We start from the raw sequence: 19758 nt of genomic DNA, 5'->3' as shown, positions 1-19758 counted from the left end.
GGCAATGCCTTTACGGCCCCCAGAACGATCCACCTCCTTAGAACACACACCCATTGTTACGGACCTGGAATGTGAATCTCCAAGAGACCGAGACCCCCGCCCCCCTCCCCGGGCTGAGCCGGCAAACAGCAAAATCGGGATTTGAACTCTGCTCTGCCTGGCTCTAAGTCCAGAGCCCTCGCTGTCTCACTGGGAGTGGGCGTGAGGAAGGGAAGGGGATTCGAGAGGCTTCATGCTACCAGATGGATTTTGTTCTGAGGGCAGTAGGGAGCTATGAAGGATGTGTGAGCCGGGGAGGAAGGCTGGGTGTCAGATCCCTCGGGAGTAGAGAAGCAGGGCAGAGGCCGGAATGCAGGGAGCGGAGACCAAGGGGCTGTTTCAGAATCTGGGGAAAGAGGATCTGGGATCCACAGGTGCTGAAGGTGGGCAAGAGGGAGTTCCCTAATACCCGTGAGTCCAGATCCCTCCAACACTGTTCTTCCTTCTCTCCCGATGGTGTTGCTGTTTTTCTTGATTTCATCAAACATGGGAGCCGTAGGGGGCTACAGAGTTTCATAATAAGCGTTCCAGAACAATCTGGCTCTCTAAACTTCATATTGTGTGATAAAAAGATAACAGGAAAATTCAAGTTTTTTAAGAAGTCAAGAGATGAATCAGATTTATAATTACTGCCCAGGAAACATTTCTGTGATTTACTCTTGAAAAGAAAACAGTAAATTTCAGAGCAATGTGAATATGACCCAGTAGGCATTTAAAAAAAAAAAAAAAGAAAGAAAAGAAAATCTTTCCCTCTCGTGATTTTTTTTTTTTTCCATGATGTAGGAGCCCTGTGTTGCTGGGACAACAAAGAGGTTGACCTGCTTTTTGAGTGACCTGTTGCCAGGTCAGGATTTGGAGAAAGTGATGTGGATGACCCAGACAGGGGCAGCAAACTGACAGCAGGTTGCACAGCTCTTTCGTTGAGAGTCTATACTGTGGGTTGGGATGGTGTGAGGTCAGCTGCCTCCTCGGTCCTCAGGGGCTGCTGATTTAGGGGGAATCCCAGATTCCAGCCCCAGTCTGAGACCTGTCCCCAAGGAGGACAGGATAGAGGGGCTGGGGGGGGGGTGGTCCTTTATCCTTGCCTTGCTCTGCCCCAGGTGCGCCTGGAGCCAACTGAGCCTGAAGCTGACCCAAGTTGTCACCTGAGGAGGAGGCCGGTGGGGTTGTACCAGTGGAAACTTACCTGCTTCCCACCAGGTCCCGTCTTTTGCTCCGTCTGGCTTCTTGACAAGTCTCACAAGAATCTCAACAAGAATCTGGGGCCTCTGTTGGCCTCAGCTGCGGATGCCAAGATCAGCGGGGCGGGGGAGACTGAGCCAAGCCGGAGGCCCTGGGGTGTCGGGGAGGTGGGAAGCTTTGTGGCCGGCCCCTCCCCCCCTCAGTAGACTCAGTCAACGGTACTAAGGGATGGGGTTAGAAGGTGAGCAGGGAGCAGAAGTCCAGGAGCTGGGTAACCTGGAGAAGGAGCAGCTCTGGGAAGGGGGCTGGGGAGGTGCTGAGTTGAAGTCACCTGGTTAAGCTGATGCAGATGTTCTGAGCAGACCCTCCCCCACACTCTGTAGGAATCAGCACAGCTGCAGGGTAAGCAGATGCCAGGAAGGGGTCAGGAGCCTGGCTGCCTGCAAAAATGCTAAATAAAATATCAGCAAATTGAGTGCAGCTGTACTCTAAAGGACACCATACCAGGGGGATGCAGATTTTTTTTTCCCCCTAAAAAGGCAAGGAAAGTTCAGCCTCAGAAAGCCTCACTTACTCAATGGAGAGATGAAAGGAGAAAAATACCAAATGATCATCATCTCACTGGGCTGCAGAAACATTGGATAACATTCAGCAACCACCTCTGATTTTTTTTTTTCCAAGTTCTTAGTTGATGGTGACTAGGAAAAAAATTAGTCTGATCAAAGATCATGATTGGAAAGCAATCATCTGCCTTGTGTCGGACGGTGAAACAGAAGAGGTAACCTAGCCCGGGACGAGGCCGGAACGCCCACAGTCATGGCTACTCTTAAATGCTGATGCAGAAGCACTGGCCAAAGTAATAACGTAAGAAAAACAATTGAAACCCGATGATACTGTCATCCACAGAAAATCGGAAAAAAAATCAACAAACGGGTTTTGTAGGACAGTAAAATTATTCTGTATGATACTGTAGTGGTGGAGACAGGACACTGCATTTGTCAAAACATATGGAATATACAACACAAAGAGTAAACTGTGGGCTTCAGTTAATAATAATGTACCAGTACTTTTTTTTTTTTTTTTTAATGTACCAGTACTTGATGAGGGAAACAAAAGCAAGAAAAATGTAGTGGGTTTTTTTTTTTTTAATATTTATTTTTGGGAAAGAGAGAGCGTGGGTGGGGGAGAGGCAGAGAGAGAGGGAGACACAGAATTCGAAGCAGCCTCCGGGCTCTGAGCTGTCAGCAGAGCCCGACGGCACAAGACTTGAACTCACGAATGGCGAGATTGTGAGCTGAGCCACAGTTGGACGCTTAACCTACTGAGCCACCGAGGCGTCCCTAAAACGTTAATTTTTTACGTTGTCTATATTTTACCACAAAAAAAAAAGAAAAGAGGGATGCCTGGGTGGCTCAGTCAGTTAAGCGTCCGACTTCAGCTCAGGTCATGATCTCACAGTCTGTGAGTTCAAGCCCCACGTCAGGTTCTGTGCTGACAGCTCAGAGCCTGGAGCCTGCTTGGGATCCTGTGTCTCCCTCTCTCTCTCTGCCCCTCCCCTGCTCGTACTCTGTTTCTCTCTCTCTCTTTCTCCCTCTCTCTCAAAAAATAATAATAAGCATTAAAAAAATTTTTTTTAATGTATAATTTTGATTGGGGTACCTGGGTGGCTCAGTCGGTTGAGCGTCTGACTTTGGCTCAGGTCATATCTCGCAGTCCGTGAGTTCGAGCCCCACGTTGGGCTCTGTGCTGACAGCTCGGAGCCTGGAGCCTGCTTCGGATTCTGTGTCTCCCTCACTCCCCGCCCGTCCCCCACTCGTGCCCTGTCTCTCTCTCTGTCAAAAATAAATAAACATTAAAAAAATGTTAATGTATAATTTTGATAAATCAAAACTACAAATTCTGTTCTGCCAAAGGTCATCTTTAGTGACTGAAGAGGCAAGACACAAGCTGGGAGAAAATGTTGGCAATGCACATGGCTAACAAAGGACTTGTATTCAAAATATAAACGGAATCCTTACAATAATAAGAGAATAAACAACGCAGTTAAAAGATGGGCAAAAGGTTTGAATAGCCGCTTGGCCAAAAACACATGGATAAACAACAAGCACATGAAAAGATGCTCAACACCATTAGTCATTAGAGAAATATAAATCAAGACCGTGGTTGTAGACCACCCGCGAGAATGACCAAAATTAGAAGGATGAACCATACTAAGTGCTGGTGAAGATACGGAACAGTTGGAACTCTTTCCACGTTGTTGGCAGTTCAGCAGTTTCTTTCACACACACTCACCGTAGACTCTGGCCATTTCACTCCTGGGAAGTTAACCAAGAGCGATGAAAGCAGGGTCCACACGAAGGCATGTATGTGAATGTTCACAGCAACTTTATCTGTCACAGCCCCCAGATGGAAACAACCCAAGTGTTGGTTAACCGCATGTGAAACGGAAAGGGAAACTGCGTTTAAAATAGTTGGGAGGCCAGAAGAGGGCGCTCTGACGCCTTACCAACTCATTGTCAATGGCGGCCCTTCAAGGGGAAGAAGCCACCTTGCATTTTCCAGCAGGAAGGAGCTTATTCTACCACCCCTGCAGGAGGAACCGCCAGTGAGAAACCATCACCACCCCGAACCCTCACTTTTCCCCAACCCCTCCCTACTTCCTTCTTTTTCTCTACAAAGTAATGTTCCGCTCCTTTGTCTTCTAGACTCGGCCACAGCTTGCGAGTCCCGAATTGCAGTTCCTCTGCCGTTCCCAGATAAGCCCATTTTGCTGGTAAAATAACGGACTGCTTTGTTTTCAAGGCTGACACGGTGAATGGATGAACGAGCTGTGGCTTGAGCTTCAGCAAAATGAGAAGGAACGAACTCCTGATACATGCAGCCTGGCTGGATCTCGAAAACCTCAGACCAGCTTGTTCTGCCTTAGCCCCTCATGCCTCTTTCACCCCCAAGTTGGTCTGTGCTCTGAGCGAACACCCCCAACCGGTGGAAAGTCCGCTTCCCATGCTGCTCAGTCATTGGTTTGAAATTTGTAATGGTCCCTTTTAAGTCCAAATCCAAAGGTCTCCGGAAAACAGCCTGTACAGAGGGCCAGGTCTCTGAGGGGTGGAGAGAGACCAGATCTGGAAGCGTGTGTTAATTTCCTGTGGCTGTCATAGCTTAAAATAATAGACATTTATTCTCTCACGGTTCTGGGGGCCAGAAGTCCAAAATCAAGATGTTGGCAGCCTGTGCTCCTTCGGAAGACTCTAGGAGAGAATCCCTCTCTTACCTTTTCCCTGGCTTCCGGTGGTTCCAGCAATCCTTGGTGTCCCTTGCCTGGTACATGTGTCCATTTCTGTGTCCATCTCTGCCTCGGTGTCCACGTGGCTTTCTCCCTATGTGCCTCTTCTCCTCTTATAAGGACGCAGACATTGGACTGAAGGCCCACCCTCATCCGGTACGACCTTGTCTTAATCTAACCAGGTACACTTGCCAAGACTCTATTTTCAAACAGGCTCACGTTCTGAGGTTCTGGGTCTTGAATTTTGGGGACACCCTATGGAAACGAGCCGGGGATGCTCCCTTGGGGACCAAAGGAGCCACAGCAGTTGTGTGGGCAGAGGTGAGCGCATCCAGCTTTCAAGAGGCCACAGCCACCCCAAGGCGCAGGTGCAAGGACAGTGTGGAGACTGGCAGGGTCCAGGCACAAAGAGCGGTGAGGAAGGGGTGCTTCAAGAGCAAGTCAGAAGGGGAGAGAAGCTAGGGGTCAGGAAGGGCAGCACAATGCACCCCGATGTGGCAATTATTACCTTGCTCTGTTGCTTTAAATACTCGGGTTTATTCATTCACAGGCTCGGGTCAAGAGACCCTGAGATTCACACTCAGATCTGACGGAGGACAGCGGAGGCAACAGCCAGAATGATTTTTCAGAGAGCACAGAACATCAAGCGTCAAAGTCCGTTTATTTGATATGCATGGAGTAAGTCTCCAACCAAAGTCAAGAGCATCCCCAGGACGTGGGTTTGCCCAACCTAAGTGACCCTGTTCACCGGTGACAAGTTGGCAATGGAGCGTCAGCGTCACGCAGCTCCCAGGCCTGTCCCTGCCCAGACCCAACTCGCTGTGTGACCTCAGGAAACCCCACTAAGCCTTAGTGTATTCCTCTGGGAAGGGGGCTCATGGTTCTTAGTAGATGCGACGGAGAGTGTCCAAGCGCAAAGAAGAAGATTGAAAACACTATTTCTCTTTTATCCTCCCTTCTTGCTCCCAAGGTCAAGGACCATATGATGTCTGACCCTTCAAAGGGAGGAAAACAGAGAGGTGAAGGAGGAAGAGCTGGTGCCCAACTCTCAATGAATCTCTAGTTTGCTCTGTGACCTTGGTCAAGTTGTTGTCCCTTTCCAGACCTCAGTTTCCCCACCTGTGAAATGGGGTGCAGGGGGTTGTGCCTGAGGACCTTCAAAATCCTTGCTAAGGTTCAGACATGTTCCAGAGAGCCCCGGAGACTTTCTCAGACCCTCATCTTGGGCCTGGAGTTTTCCCGTGTTGTCCAGAGGGGACTCCAACATCTTTCCATTGAATGTGGAGAAAAATCTGGCTTCATTTTGGGGGAGCAGGCAAGGGTGCAGCACCTAAGACTAGGGACCGGCTGGAAGAAGGGGGCTGGATAAAATGACCTCCTAAAGGCAGGGCTTCACCTCTTTCCGTAGGGCGGGACATTCAGTCCCAAACTCATTTGCATAGGACACAGTCCAGCCAATCGGAGCCCGAGGCTATGCTCCTGTGGCCTGGGAGTGGCCCACCCTGAGGTTCCATCCCAGGAACCTGCAGGGTTCAGTGGTCAGTCGCCTGCTGGCTCAGAGGTGGGTCTCCCGAAGGTCCTGGCCATGGTCATGTCCACTGCTGGGGGTCTGGGAGCCGGCTCCCTCCACCTCCTTCTGCCCCAGGAAGAGCGGATGGTCCTCATCACTGGGCAAGAAGTCAGGAGGCCTCTTGGCTCCAGGGGGCAGCTCCTCAGCACCCTGGAGGGGAGAGAGAAGAAATCCCATTCAGAGACCCCATTCTGCTCTGTGTCAGCTCATCCCGCAGATGGGATCACTGAGGGCCTAGAAGGACAGACTTGGGGAGGGTTGCACAACTGTCCCCCTGGTCAGTGCATCAGCCAGTCCTGTCCCTTCTGCCTCCAAAGTCCCCATCCACTTCTCTCCCCCAATGTCCAGGTGACCTATAGTCCAGGCCGTTAAAGCTTGCACGGATGCATACCTCCCTCTCTCTCTCTGACTTTCTGCCTGCTCTCCTTTCAAGAAAATAAATATTTCCCTTCAGCAGCTGGAAGGAGCTTTCAAAACACTCCAGCCAAATCCCTTCCCTCTCCATACCTCCCCCTTTCAAGCTTCTGGCCTCAGCCTTTGCACCTGCTGTGCTCTCCATCAACAATGCCCTCCCCCCAGATCTTCTGCAGGCTGGCTTCTCCTCCCTGTGGGCTCTAGCTCTTACGTCTTCCAGGAGGCCACCCTCATCACAGGACCCTGTCTTATTGTCCTCGTTACCTGCTGAGATCCTACTCATTTCTCAGTTCAGCTTTCCCCTGCTCCTCCTAGACAGTGGACTCGAACCCCAGCCCAGAATAGGCCTGGGGACACAGCAAGTGCGTAAGAAATGAGAAAATGAAACAGGGATTCCAAAGCAGGGGCAGGTCTGGATCGGGGACAGCATGTTCCAAGTTCAGGGCATTCACATAGTAACCACATGGCTTTGGCTGAAGTTGGTCTACTCCCTGTTGTGTTTCTTATGTGAGATTTTCTCTAAGTTGACTCACTTTTGAATTATGTAATTTTATTTACAGGAGGGACTTTACATCAACACCCTAAAGGGAAACCAGTTTCACCTGCCATAGATTGAAAATAATTGTAAAAATGATACAAGGAAATGAACAGTATGAAATTCTGCTCAGTCTTTGCTAAGGGAATAATAAAAAGTGTTGAAGACACATCAACTCTCAGTGGAGGCTTTCTACTGGAGGTAACAAGAGGTTGAGAAAGTGACTCACCATGTCCCTCCCCTGAATTATGGGCATGCCCAGAGCACCCAAAGTCATTTCACTGCCCTTCCCCCTGCTCTGGGAGCCAGCCCTGTGACTGACCTTCCCCAAGCTGTCATCCAAGGTAGCCACTTCTTCCTTGGGGGCCACCGATGCTGTCTGTCGTGCAAGGTCCCACCACAGCAGCCCAGGACCCAAGGCACTGCGCTTGGTGGGGCCTGAGGGAAATGGGGGCATTTAGTGACAGGGCAATGAGAACTGGAGACCAAGCACAGGGAGGGGGAAGGGAGACACTGATAGGTCCCAATCTCGGGCTCAGTAATGACCCACTGGGTGCCCTGGCAAGCCTCTGCCCTTCTCTGGGCTTCAGTTTTCTCATCTACACAGTGAGGGGATGTAATACATCAGTGGGTGGCTGGGCAGGTCCAGTGTGTGGTTCACTATTTCCCCAGCATCTAGAATGACGCCTGGCACAGAAAAGGGCTCAGTAAAGCCCAGATGAGTGTCAAGTCTGAGACACAGGAAGCAAGAACAGGTACTGTGATCACTATTGGTTTCTCTTGATCTCTCTCCACTTCTCGGTGGCATTCAGAATTCCAGGAGGGACGCGGAGTCGCCAAGGCCCTGATGAGAAGAGATTTCAGCACAATGGACAGCGTCTCAAGCTCCACCCCACGACCTCTAGCAAAGACTTAGTTTTGGAGGCAGAGGAGGGACTAGAGTCAGGTAGAAGGGGGGAGGGGGTGCCTCAGTTTCTGCCTTTGCAAAATGGGACAAGCCCTGCGAAGTGCGGGGTTGTCCCGAAGACGACACAGCATAAAGGCTGCAGATGCATCCAGCACGCGGTGGCCATTCGGCTGACAGGAACGTCCTTCCTCTTCTCCCTGCCCGGTGGGTCCTGGAGGCAGAGGGATGCGCAAGGTGATCTCGGAGAAGGGCGTACACCTTGCTTACCTGTCAAGCAGCTGATGAGGGCTCCAAACAGCACAGTGCTCAGCGTTCCCAGGGCACCATAATAAAGATAGGAAATGGCGTAGAAGCTGTCAGCTAAGGCGGGTCGACCCGGGTCCACTGCGGGGCTGGGGGTGTGAGAGGCAGGCGTGAGTCCAAAAGCCACTCCCAATCTGTTCTAGCCCAGTCTTCCATTACTGCCCACTCAGATGTGTGCAGTGGTCACTTCTCTTTCCCTCCTGCTAACGCACTGCCACCCGCAGGTGTTCTCTACACACAGCCAGAGGGAGCGTTACTACAAGGTAACTCAGATCACCTCCCGTCACTGCTCCCCACCCTCTGTGGCTCCCTAGGACCCTCAGAATCTACCCAAATTAAACGCTTAGAAGAAAACATAGGTGTGTGCATCTTTGTGACCCTGGATCAGGTCATCGTTTCTTAGCTCTGACACCCAAAGCACAAGCAACCCACGAAAACATAGATAAACTGGACTTCATCGAACCCGGAAACTTTTGTCCATCAAGAGGATGGAAAGACAGCCCACAGAGTGGAAGAAAATATTTGCAAATCATACATCTGATAAGGATCTAGTGTCCCAACTACGTACAGATTTAAAGAACATACAAATTCCCACCTGACCATAAAAAAGAAATGACCCACTTAAAAAACAGGCAAAGGGTTCGAATAGGCATTTCTCAAAACAAGGTGTAAAAATGGCTAGTAAGCGGATGAAAATATGATCGATCATTAGTCATTAGGGAAATGCAAATCAAAATTACAATGATTAGGGGGCGGAGAGATGAGCGAAACAGGTGGAGGGGAGAGGGAGGTACAGGCTTCCAGTATATTAAAAACCACTGAGATGTACACTTTTTGTTTTGTTTTGGTTTGGCTTTCGTTTTTGCTTTAGGAAGAGAGAGAGAGAGAAAGCACACAAGCAGGGGAGAGGGGCACAGGGAGAAAGAGACAGAGAGAGAGAGAAAATCTCAAGCAGACTCCACATCACGGGGTTCGATCCCATGACCCTGGGACCTGTGGCACCCAGGTGCCCCAAGTTGTACACTTTAAAAGGGTGAATTTTATGGTATTTGAATTGTATGTCAATGTTTATACAACCCTATATTAGTGAGTAATATTAGGAAAATAACTATTATGTTTTAGGTAAAAGAAAGTTTTGATTTATAATCTAAACTTCTATAGTTTATGTTTTTAATTTACTTTTTAGAGATTTTATTTTATTATTTAAAACCAAGTTTTTTTTTTATAAACTTTTTTTTTTTTAACTTATTTTTGGGACAGAGAGAGACAGAGCATGAACGGGGGAGGGGCAGAGAGAGAGGGAGACGCAGAATCGGAAACAGGCTCCAGGCTCCGAGCCGTCAGCCCAGAGCCCGACGCGGGGCTCGAACTCACGGACCGCGAGATCGTGACCTGGCTGAAGTCGGACGCTTAACCGACTGCGCCACCCAGGCGCCCCTTAAAACAAAGTTTTTAAAGCGTATTTATTTTTTGAGAGAGAGAGAGAGAGACAGCACCAGGTGTGGAGGGGCAGAGAGAGAAGAGAGAGAATCCCAAACAGGCCCTGTGCAGTCAGCACAGAGCCCAAAGTGGGGCTCAGTCTCATGAACCATGAGATCGTGACCTGAGCTGAGATCAAGAGTCGGACGCTTAACCAACTGAGCCACCCAGGCACCCCCAGAGTTTATTTTTAAGTAATCTCTATGCCCAACACGGGGCTTGAACTCATGACCCCAAGGTCAAGAGTTGCTCACATCACCAACGGGAGCCAGCCAGACATGCCCCTAAACTTCGGCAGTTTAAAAATATTCATTAGGGGGGGCGCCTGGCTGGCTCAGCCAGTAGAACATGTGACTCTTGATCTCAAGGTTGTGAGCTCGAGCCCCATGTTGGGTGTAGAGATGACTTACAAATAAAATCTTTAAAAAAAAACCTGTTAAAAAAATAAAAGTCATCGTTAAATGATACTGCATATCTGCTCTTCTGTGTTCTTTATGAAAGATGAAATAAAGGTTAAAAGACTGACCAAAAAACCCCTACAATGAGATGTCATTTCACACTCACCAGGATGGCTAGAATTTAATTAATTTATTATTATTTTTAAATGTTTATTTATTTTTGGGGCGCCTGGGTGGCTCAGTCGGTTGAGCGTCCGACTTCGGCTCAGGTCATGATCTCACGGTCCGTGAGTTCGAGCCCCGCGTTGGGCTCTGTACTGACAGCTCGGAGCCTGGAGCCTGTTTCAGATTCTGTGTCTCCCTCTCTCTGGCCCTCCCCTGTTCATGCTCTGTCTCTCTCTGTCTCAAAAATAAATAAACGTTAAAAAAAAATTTAAAAAAAATAAATGTTTATTTATTTTTGAGTGAAAGAGAGCGTGAGTGGGGGAGGCGCGGGGGCGGGGACAGAGGATCTGAGGCCGGCTCTACACTGACAGCGGAGAGCCCGACGCGGGGCTCGAACTCACGAACCGTGAGATCACGCCCCGAGCTGAAGGCGGGTGCCCAACTGACGGAGCCACCCAATCACCCCAGGATTTTAAAGAATGGAAAATAACACGTCTTCTCAAGGATGCGGAGGGATTGGAACCCTCATGCAGCCGCTGTGGGAAACAGTCTTCTGGTTCCTTGAAAAGTCAAACGTAGAATTACTATGTGGGGGTGGGGGTTGGGGTGGGGCTCAGCCAGAAGAGCATGCAACTCTTGATCTCAGGGTCGTGAGTTCGAGCCCCACCTTGGGCATAGAGATTACTTAAACAAACATTTAAAAAAGTAAAACAGGGGCGCCTGGGTGGCGCAGTCGGTTAAGCGTCCGACTTCAGCCAGGTCACGATCTCGCGGTCCGTGAGTTCGAGCCCCGCGTCGGGCTCTGGGCTGATGGCTCGGAGCCTGGAGCCTGGTTCCGATTCTGTGTCTCCCTCTCTCTCTGCCCCTCCCCCATTCATGCTCTGTCTGTCTCTGTCTCAAAAATAAATAAACGTTGAAAAAAAAATTAAAAAAAAAAAAGTAAAACAAAAACAAAAGCATTACTATACGATCAGCAATTCCACTACTAGGTATAAACCAAGAGAGATGAAAACACATGTCCACACCAAGACTTGCACACAAGTGTTCACAGCAGCACTGTTCGCAGTGGCCAAAAAGTGTTAACAACCCAGATGTCCAAGGGATGGGTGGTTAAACAAAATGTGGTCCATCCGTACAGGGAATATTATTCAGCCAGAAAAAGGAATCAAGCCCTGATATGCGCGACGATGTGGATAAACCTTGAAAACATAAAAACAAACAAGAACAAAAAACAAAAAAACAACAACTTGGAAACACCGTGCTGAGTCAAAGTAGCCAGACAAAACAGGCCCTATGTTGGATAATTCCATGTATGAGAAATATCCGAAAAAGGCAGGCCCGTAGCAAAAAGGAGCAGATTAGGGGTGGCCAGGGGGCTGGAGGGAGGGGGAAATGGGGAGTGACTGCTAATGGGTACGGGGCTTCCGTTTGAGGTGATGAAGATGTTCTTGACTTAATAGTGACGGCCGTATAACCTTGTGAATCTACTAAAAACCACTTTTAAGTGGTTGATTTTAGGGGCGCCTGGGTGGCGCAGTCGGTTAAGCGTCCGACTTCAGCCAGGTCACGATCTCGCGGTCCGTGAGTTCGAGCCCCGCGTCGGGCTCTGGGCTGATGGCTCGGAGCCTGGAGCCTGTTTCCGGTTCTGTGTCTCCCTCTCTCTCTCTGCCCCTCCCCCGTTCATGCTCTGTCTCTCTCTGTCCCAAAAATAAATAAACGTTGAAAAAAAAAAATTTAAGTGGTTGATTTTAATTACACCTCAATAATATTTATGATACTAAAGAATCAGACCAAATTCTTCTGGCTGGACCTCATCTCCTAACCTTTCTCCTCCCACTAAATACCCCCCAACCTCACCAAACCTCACCATAGTTGGAAGGCACTAAACTGAGGTGGCCTCAGGGCCTTTGCACTTTCCCTCTCTCCACTGGGAATGTCCTTCCCTCACCTCTTCCCAAGAAGATTCCTTTTTTTTTTTTTTTTTAAATGCTTATTTATTTTTGAGAGTGTGTGAACAGGGGAGGAGCAGAGAGATAGGGAGACACAGAATCCGAAAGCAGGCTCCAGGCTCTGAGGGGTCAGCACAGAGCCCGAAACGGGGCTGGAACCCACCAACCTGAGCCGGAGTCAGACGCTCAACCGCCCCGAGCCACCCGGACGCCCCAACACATTCCTCCTTCTCATTCGGTAACTCATTAAGAGCCCCGCCCCCAGGCACACCCTCTCAGGCCACGCCCACCCTTCAGACCAACCCGCTCACCTGGGGCTCTGGCTGGAGGTGTTGGTGGCCCCGAGCAGGCCCTGGAGGCCGGAGGTGTTGGCGGAGGGCACCGCACAGCCGGCGGCCGATGACGGCAGGACTCCCAAGGACTGGGCGCCGGGCGGGTACAGAGTGGCGCCCACCGCCACCCACAGCGAGAGCGCCAAGCCGGTGGCCAGCCCAGAGAGGACACCCTTGGGGGCAGAGCCTACGTCAGGGGAGAGAAGCCTCTCCCCCTCCCAACCCTGTGCCCCGCCCGCCCCCACTCACCGGAGTGTTGCAGGCAGGGAGAAACATTCCCAGGATGAAGGCTCCAAGGAGGGGGCCGCTGATGACTCCCATTACGGTGAAGGAGCCCTGGGACAGTGGGTGGGGGCGGGGGAGCTGAGGGCAGCGCCACCCCACCTCTCCTGGCGTCAGTCAACCCGCTGGGAAAGCCAGACCTGAGGAATCCCACTGCGGGCCTCGAGAGACCCCTCCCGGCTTCAGTTTCCCCAAAGGGGAGGGGGCTCCCCGTTCCTGCCTCTGTCCCCTGCGTGGGAGGCAAAGACCGCTGATTCTCTGTCCTGACAAATTCCGGTCCCGCCTCCAAGCCACCCGCCGCCCACCTCCCACCTCCCACCTCCCACCTCAAGGTGCCACCAGCCAGGTGGCTGGCTGCAGAATGCATCAGGCCGGTGGCATCAGACAGAACCCAGTTCCGCCACAAAAAAAAGCTAGGGCCCTCTGCGGACTTCAGTTCAATGCAGGTGATGCCCCCCCTCCTTGCGGGGACGGGGCCGGGCCCGGGAGGGGGGGCTCACCTGGAGGACGCCTCCCCCCAGCAGTGAGGACAGAGCCGCCACGGTGAGACAGGCTGAGCCATAGATGAGTGCTGTAGCAGATGGGGATGTCACCCTCAGCAGGGAGATGCCCCCCTGCCCCGCCCCTGAGTCTCCCCCCTGCACACCCCCCCACCCCGGAACTCACAGAGCCCCTTGGAGATCATCACGAGTCTCCGGGGTGTGATGCTCGGCAGCCGAGGCTTGATGAGGTCCTCCACGGTGACTGCGGCCATGGCATTGATGCTGGTGGATGCGGTGCTGGGGGCGGGGAGGGTGGTCATCAGGTCCCATCGAGGCCCCGGCTGCTCAGGCCATCTGACTTCCCAGGACCCCACCCACCCCAAGGACAGAGGCCTGGGTGACAGAATACCCCAAGAGTGGGGGAGGTGTCTACCGTCCCACCATCCCCGCCCCCAGACCCGAGACACCCCCACGGGCGCAAGGATACCCTTGACCAAAGACACGAAGGACACGAGTTATCGTTACAGAGCCATCAATATTGGGGCACAGAGAACGGGTGCGTGGAGCGGGGGTGTGACAGAAGTCATGCAATATTTGAAAACACCAGAACGTGAGGCCCCCTGAGGGCAGGAGCAGGGGACCACATGGTGACGGCCGTGCCCTGGGATTTAGAACAGCAGTAGCACATAGCAGGTGCTCAATCAACATGTGTTTGGGGGAAGAAGGAAGGAAAGAAGGAAGGGAGAGGGGAGTCAGGTGGGGCCCTGAGCTGCCCACTGGGGACCAAGCAGGAGCTGTAAATGAAGGACACGCCCAGAACATTCTATCCCACAGCGGCTCAAATGTGGCCGGGGTTGCTCAGGACTGCTCACCTGAGGGTACCACTGTAGGCACAGGCCAGAAAGAGCCCGGGGACTCCTGGCAGGTCCTTGAAGATGTCCAGCACCAGCAGGGGCATGTACTGGGGGGAGGCAGGGGTCGACCTCCAGGACAGCAGCACCCCAAGGCCAGGGGATTCTGTCTGTCTTCACACTGCATGTCCCCAGGGCCCAGTGCAGCCCAGGCTCACAGCGGGCACTTGGTGTGTGTTTGCTGATTGACTGCATACACCCGAGGATAGTCACTGAGCCCCCACCGCGCACAGAGCCCTGGGATCCCAGTGAGGCAGAGTCCCGTGTCATCTCCATTTTATTGACAAGGACAGTAAAGCTGACAGGTGCAGTCCTTGCCTGCGGTTGCACAGTCGGGCACCGTCCAGGATCTGACCCCAGGGGAGGACAGCAGGTGGGATAGCCTTCCACCTTCCGCTCACGCTGAACGGACTCTGAACCAGGCATGGGTCCTGGCCCTGGTGCTGCCCCTGACTTGCCTGTGGACCTCGGGCAGTTGCTGCCCGCCTACTCCAGCCTCAGTTTCCCCATCTATAAAGTGGGGGCCGTGACAGCCTTGGCCTCATCGCATGTTGAAGGATTTTATGGGAGACCAACTGCTTGTGAAGGGAACAGCATGAGGCACAGAGTAGGTGCTTGGGACACGAGAGCTGGTGATTATTCCTCCCCCAAAGCTCCACACTGCCTCATCTTCCCCATTCCTTCCAGATCCTCTTTCCTGCCCCTGGGCTTCTGTGCAGGCTCTTCTCTCTTCTATCCTCACCCCCCAGAGTGTAGAAATTCAGAGCGGGGGGGGGGGGGGTGGGGTGGGGAGGGTAGGAGTGGCCTAGGAGCCCTGGCCCGGACTTACCTGGTCTGGGGCAGAGATCCGGCCTGCAAGGAGAGGGTCGCAGTCTACGTAGATCGTGAACATGATCACGCCACAGCCAGCAGCACTGAACACAATCAGGATCAGGCCCAGCTGGTTGATGAGCAGGGCCCTGTGGGGAGGGGCAGCCTCAGGCAGAGGAGGTGGGCAGCGCGGCCCTGACGCCCCCACTCGGCCCCTCCGAAACACTCACAGCTTGGCCTGCTTCTCTGTGCGACAGGCCACATAGCGCTGCACCTGTGCTTGGTTGACGCCATACATCGAGAGCCACACCAATGTGCCACCCACCACAAAAGTCCAGAACGTGTAGCGGCTCCGTGGGTCCGGGTTAAAGCTGGAGAGAAGGGCAGGGCAGGACAGCCACGAGGGAATGCCATACTGACTTCACCCTCTCAAGGGCCCCAGATCGACACTCCGGACCTTATGGGCCTTAAGGGGATTTGCGGGATGGGTTTTGAAGTGTGAGTAGGAGTTTGCCAGATTGAAAATTTATTCGCTTGTTTATTAAGTCGACCACGTATGCATTCAAAAACCATTCTCCCTGTGCCCAGCTGGGACCTCCGAGAGCCTGGAGTCTCCAGTCTGGGCTGGGGGACGTGGTGGGACAGATGGAGGGATGGGGGCTGGGGGAGTATAGAGAGGGGAAACGAAGGGTTTGCCTGGGGGGAGTCTAGGGAGGGGAGCAGGAGGCATTGGTTGGCGTCCCCCCGGGCAGAGGGACGTCAGCTCCACCGTTCAACTCACTCCATCAGGTTGATCCGGGAGTGGTTCTGGGCGATGTCAAGGACATGCCTGGGCCCACCCACCAGCATGGTGCCGCGGGCCAGGACAACCCAGAAGCCAGTGAGCATCACCACGACCTGAAACACATCGGTCCAGACCACAGCCTTCATGCCGCCCTGCAAGATGTGACAGAGTGGGAGACAGGGGGGTCAGACGGGGATCTGCCTGAAGCCAAACCCAGTCTGGCCACCAGCAGGGGCTGGGACCGATGCCCCCCCTCTCTGCCTGTTTCCTCATCGGTAAAACGGTGAATTAGTTAATCTGGGGAAAATATTTGGAATAACACCTGGCGCACACAAGTGTTCCGTGCGTGAATGAGTGATGGCTGCCGTTATTATTATGACAACTCCTAGCTGATGCGACCCCAAGAGATGGGAGAGCGACCCAGGGGATCCTGTTGTAGCCCCCGGATCCAGCCCGTCCCGAAGCTGGCCTATCCCTGAAGTCTCCGCCATAAGCCTTTCAAATTACTTTTCACTATTAAGATGAGGAAACTGAGGCCCAGCTGGGATGCAGGCTTCCTTGGCAGGAAGGAAAAGGAGGGAGGGGAGGATGCCCTCAGGGTGTCCCCCACCCAGCGGGCATGGAGCCCCTACGTGGGGTGGGGATGGCGGCGGGGAGGGGGGCACTCACCACAGTCGTGTAGAAGGTACAGATGGCTCCGGTGGACAGGAGCGATGCCCAGATGTCCAACCCAGTCACTGTGCAAGGAACCCCCCCACATTAGGCCTCCGGGCAGGGGGCGGACTTGGCCCCAGGGCCTAGGCCCCTCCTCTCTCCAGGATTCTTTCCTTCCAAGCGTCTCCTGGGCTGGTCCTCCCCTTTCCTTTGGTCTCGTCTTGAAGCCCTTGCGCCCTCCCCGTCACCCTCCCCTGACCTCCTAGAATCAAACCTTGATTCAGGATGAGCGCGGGGGCGTAGATCACGATGCCAGTGTACATCATCTGCAAGTAGAGAGCGGGGCCGGGTGAGGCCCACGGAGAGGAGGGGGAAGGAGTAGGAGAGGAGGAGAGCGGTGCCCGAGCTGGCGGCGTCGGGACAGGAGGGGATCAGCAGGTGGGGAGGGGAGGAGTGAGGGCGGATGGGCGGGGCCGGGCCGGGCGGGGGCGGGGCCGGGCCGGGCGTGAAGGGGCGGGGCCAGAGTTTGCGGCCCGGCCTGGGCGGGCCTTCCAGGATCAGGGTGGGACCCGCGCGACCCGGTAGTGATGGATGGGGGGTGGGGGGTGGGGCGGGGGGCGTGCTGTGGGCGGGGCCGACGAAGACCGGGACCCCAGCGGGACCGGAGCGGGACCCTGCGGGCGAGGGCAGGACCGAGGCCACTCACTGTGGCCACCAGGTACTGCAGGGTCCCGCAGAGCCGCACAGCGCGGCTGAAGCGCAGCTCCAGGTACTGCAAGGAGGAGCCGAGGCTCGTGGTCACCTGGGCAGGTCCTACCCAGGAGATCGAGGCCTCTGGGGTGCTTCGCCCGCCCTCCCGGCTTCTGCCCTCCCTCCGGAGGCCTTTCTGCTCTCCGCTCGTCCCCGCGGGGGCCCCCGCCAAGCGCACACATTCCGACCGGTCTGCAGACAACCTGTGCGCAAGGCGTGTGCCCGGGAAGCCCGATCCAGCCTAAGTGTTCACGTCCCTCCGCCCCCCACTGGCGGCTAACTGGCCCCCGGGGCGGCGCCGCTCTGAACAAACACGCGAACTGCCCGGCGCCTGTGGCCAACTCTCGTCGGTCGCCCACTGTGGACCGGTCACGATTTTAATCCCTTTACCTGCTGCCCTGAAGGGAGGCCCCCTAATCAGCCCAGTCTGACACTTGGGAAACCCGGGCCGAGGGAGGAGGCAAGTCAGGTTTCGAACCCTGCGCCCGCTGTCCGGCGACGGCTCGGGCGTGCGCACGCCCGGGCATGTGGGGGGCAGGTATGAGCCTTCCCAGACTCCGTGCACATCTGGCTCCGCCTTTCGCGGGCTTCCACCGAGGAGAACCGGGACGGCGGCTCCTCTTCCTCCTTCCTGACCCTCCCCCCACTGCCTGGGGCGACTTCCCAGAACCCTCTCGTAGGGCTGCCTGCCCCCTTCCTCTCCCCTTTAAAGCACCCGAGAGCCCGCCTGCGGCCCCCTGGGCAGCGCTTCAAAGTCCCAGGGCCTCCCCGCCGCATCCCTGCGTCCTCAGCCGGGCGGGTCCTGCCTCCGGGCCTCCGCCCGGTACCTGGTAGGTGCTGGTGAGGCCCAGGCGGTAGAAGACCGGCAGGAAGAGCACCGCGGTGAGCAGGGAGTTGAGCAACTGGCCCAGGCACATCCAGATGAACTTGAGGCCGTAGCGGTAGGCCTCGGCCGGCACGCCCAGCACCTGCACCGCCGACATGAAGCTGGCGGCCAGCGAGAGGCCGACGGGCAGGGCCGCCAGGCGCCGGCCGCCGGTGAAGAAGTCCTCGGCGCTGCGCTGCCCGCCCCGCGCCAGCCCGACCCACAGCCCGATGCCCGTGGACACCAGCAGCATGAGGGCGAAGACCCCGTAGTCCCAGGGTCCAAACGCGGCCCGCGCCTCGCCCTGGACGGCGGCCATGACGCGCAGGTGCGGGGGGCCAGGCGCGTCCTCGGCCCTTCTAGCCACCCCGCGTGCCCCGGGGAAGGGAAACCGGCAGCGGCCGAGGAGGCAGGGCCGCGTGGACGCGGGACGATGCTCGGCCCCCGCAGCGAGGCCGCACGCCTGTCTCCGTCGCTCCCTGGAGGGAGGCAGCGACCGGGACTCGGGCAGGGGCTCCCTGGGCAAGGAATCTGTGGATCCTCGCGGCGGTCGTCTGCCTCCCCGTCCCTCCTCGGCGTCTACGCGTCTGCCGTCTGTCTGTCCGTCCACCTCGCCTCCCCCTCTCGGCCCGGGGCTGCCCAGCGCAGCGGCGTGTCCCCCGCCCGGCGGCCGTCGGTCCCTCTCCCTGGGGGCTGGGCTCAGCGCTGACCACCGGTGGCCTCCGTGGGGCTTAAAGGGGCAGCTCGCGGCGACCGGCTGTGAATTTATTGGCCTCCCCGGGTGCGCGAAACTCCGCCCCTGGACTCGGGGGCGGGCAGGACCCGCACCCTTTCCGCGCAGGACTGGGTCAGAAAGGCCCATGACCGGCCACGTGGGTGGCTGCTGGGGGAGGCTCCCAAACGCCCCTCTTGCTTTGTGGGACGGTTTCCTCTCACCACGAGCTGATGATGTCTCGCGTCGACAGGTGGAGAAGCTGAGGCTCCGAGATGGCATATGTCACTCACCTGAGGCCGGCCACACAGCTGGGAGCAGTGGCCTCCGCATTCAGCTCGCCGCTGTGCTTCCCTCTGTGCCTTAGGCTGAGGGGAGCTCACTCTCCCACGGGACAGGGGTTCACTTTCTGGGTTGTCCTGCCGCTTGAACCCCTCCCCCAACTGGCATCTGGACCCACTCCCTTTCTCCGGAGCCCAGTGGGAGGGCATCACCAAGCCCCAACCTCGGGCTAAGCTGAGTGGGAAACATTGGGGTTCAGGTCTTAAATGCACACACTTGGGGGAATCTTTGTCATTGGGCCTCAGTTTCGCCATCTGTAAATGGGCATATAACAGCCCCTGCCTCGGAGAAATAAATTGAACTTGCATAATACAAGCCCGGCACAGAGTAAGCACCTACCTCATTCACTCTTTATTCATTTGTGGTTTCCAGCACGGCACCGGCAAGGAGCGACTGTCCTGTGCCAGGCATTAAGTGTATGTATAATGGAGGTCCTGGGGGAGGGGCTGTCCGTGGCCATGAGCCAGAATAAATGGAGGACCCCGACTACTTGGGAGGTAGTATCTGACACGTCCCTATGGCACAGATGGGCAGACCCAGTTTGGGGAGGCGAAGCCCTTTGCCTGGGGTCGTGCCATCAAAGGACGCAGACGCTGTCGTCTTGGGGCCC

General features: G+C 54.9%; 1 protein-coding gene across 3 annotated transcripts; it reads right to left on the bottom strand.

Moving 5' to 3' along the window:
* Nucleotides 1–5146: 5146 nt before the first annotated feature.
* Nucleotides 5147–18550, bottom strand: SLC5A5 (solute carrier family 5 member 5). Of its 3 annotated transcripts, XM_030304301.1 has the most exons (15): nt 18057–18550; nt 17186–17251; nt 16754–16805; nt 16495–16562; nt 15823–15977; nt 15272–15412; nt 15061–15190; nt 14193–14281; nt 13505–13617; nt 13339–13409; nt 12806–12892; nt 12536–12729; nt 8198–8322; nt 7346–7461; nt 5147–6224 (listed from the first exon to the last, which is right to left on the bottom strand). In XM_030304301.1, the coding sequence occupies exons 1-15, from the start codon at nt 18411–18413 to the stop codon at nt 6060–6062; spliced, it is 1929 nt and encodes a 642-aa protein (XP_030160161.1). In that variant the 5' UTR covers nt 18414–18550; the 3' UTR covers nt 5147–6059. The 3 variants fall into 3 exon arrangements, with proteins under 3 accessions (XP_030160161.1, XP_030160168.1, XP_030160175.1); XM_030304308.1 differs by lacking the exon at nt 17186–17251; XM_030304315.1 differs by lacking the exon at nt 5147–6224 and having other exon boundaries at nt 7371–7867.
* Between the last annotated feature and the right edge of the window lie 1208 nt (nt 18551–19758).

Source organism: Lynx canadensis, chromosome A2, assembly GCF_007474595.2.
Source record: "Lynx canadensis isolate LIC74 chromosome A2, mLynCan4.pri.v2, whole genome shotgun sequence".
Taxonomy (NCBI): Eukaryota; Metazoa; Chordata; class Mammalia; order Carnivora; family Felidae; genus Lynx; species Lynx canadensis.
The sequence above is the reverse complement of the archived record's forward strand: the minus strand, read 5'-3'. Positions and strand labels throughout refer to the sequence as shown.

Coding starts and splice junctions, on each gene's coding strand:
- SLC5A5 (XM_030304301.1), bottom strand. CDS start 18,413: ATGGCCGCCGTCCAGGGCGAGGCGCGGGCCGCGTTTGGACCCTGGGAC. Junction 15,191..15,271: donor ACAGAGAAGCAGGCCAAGCT/GTGAGTGTTTCG, acceptor CCCTCCCCACAG/GGCCCTGCTCATCAACCAGC. Junction 6,225..7,345: donor TGGATGACAGCTTGGGGAAG/GTCAGTCACAGG, acceptor TCTCCCCTCCAG/GGTGCTGAGGAGCTGCCCCC.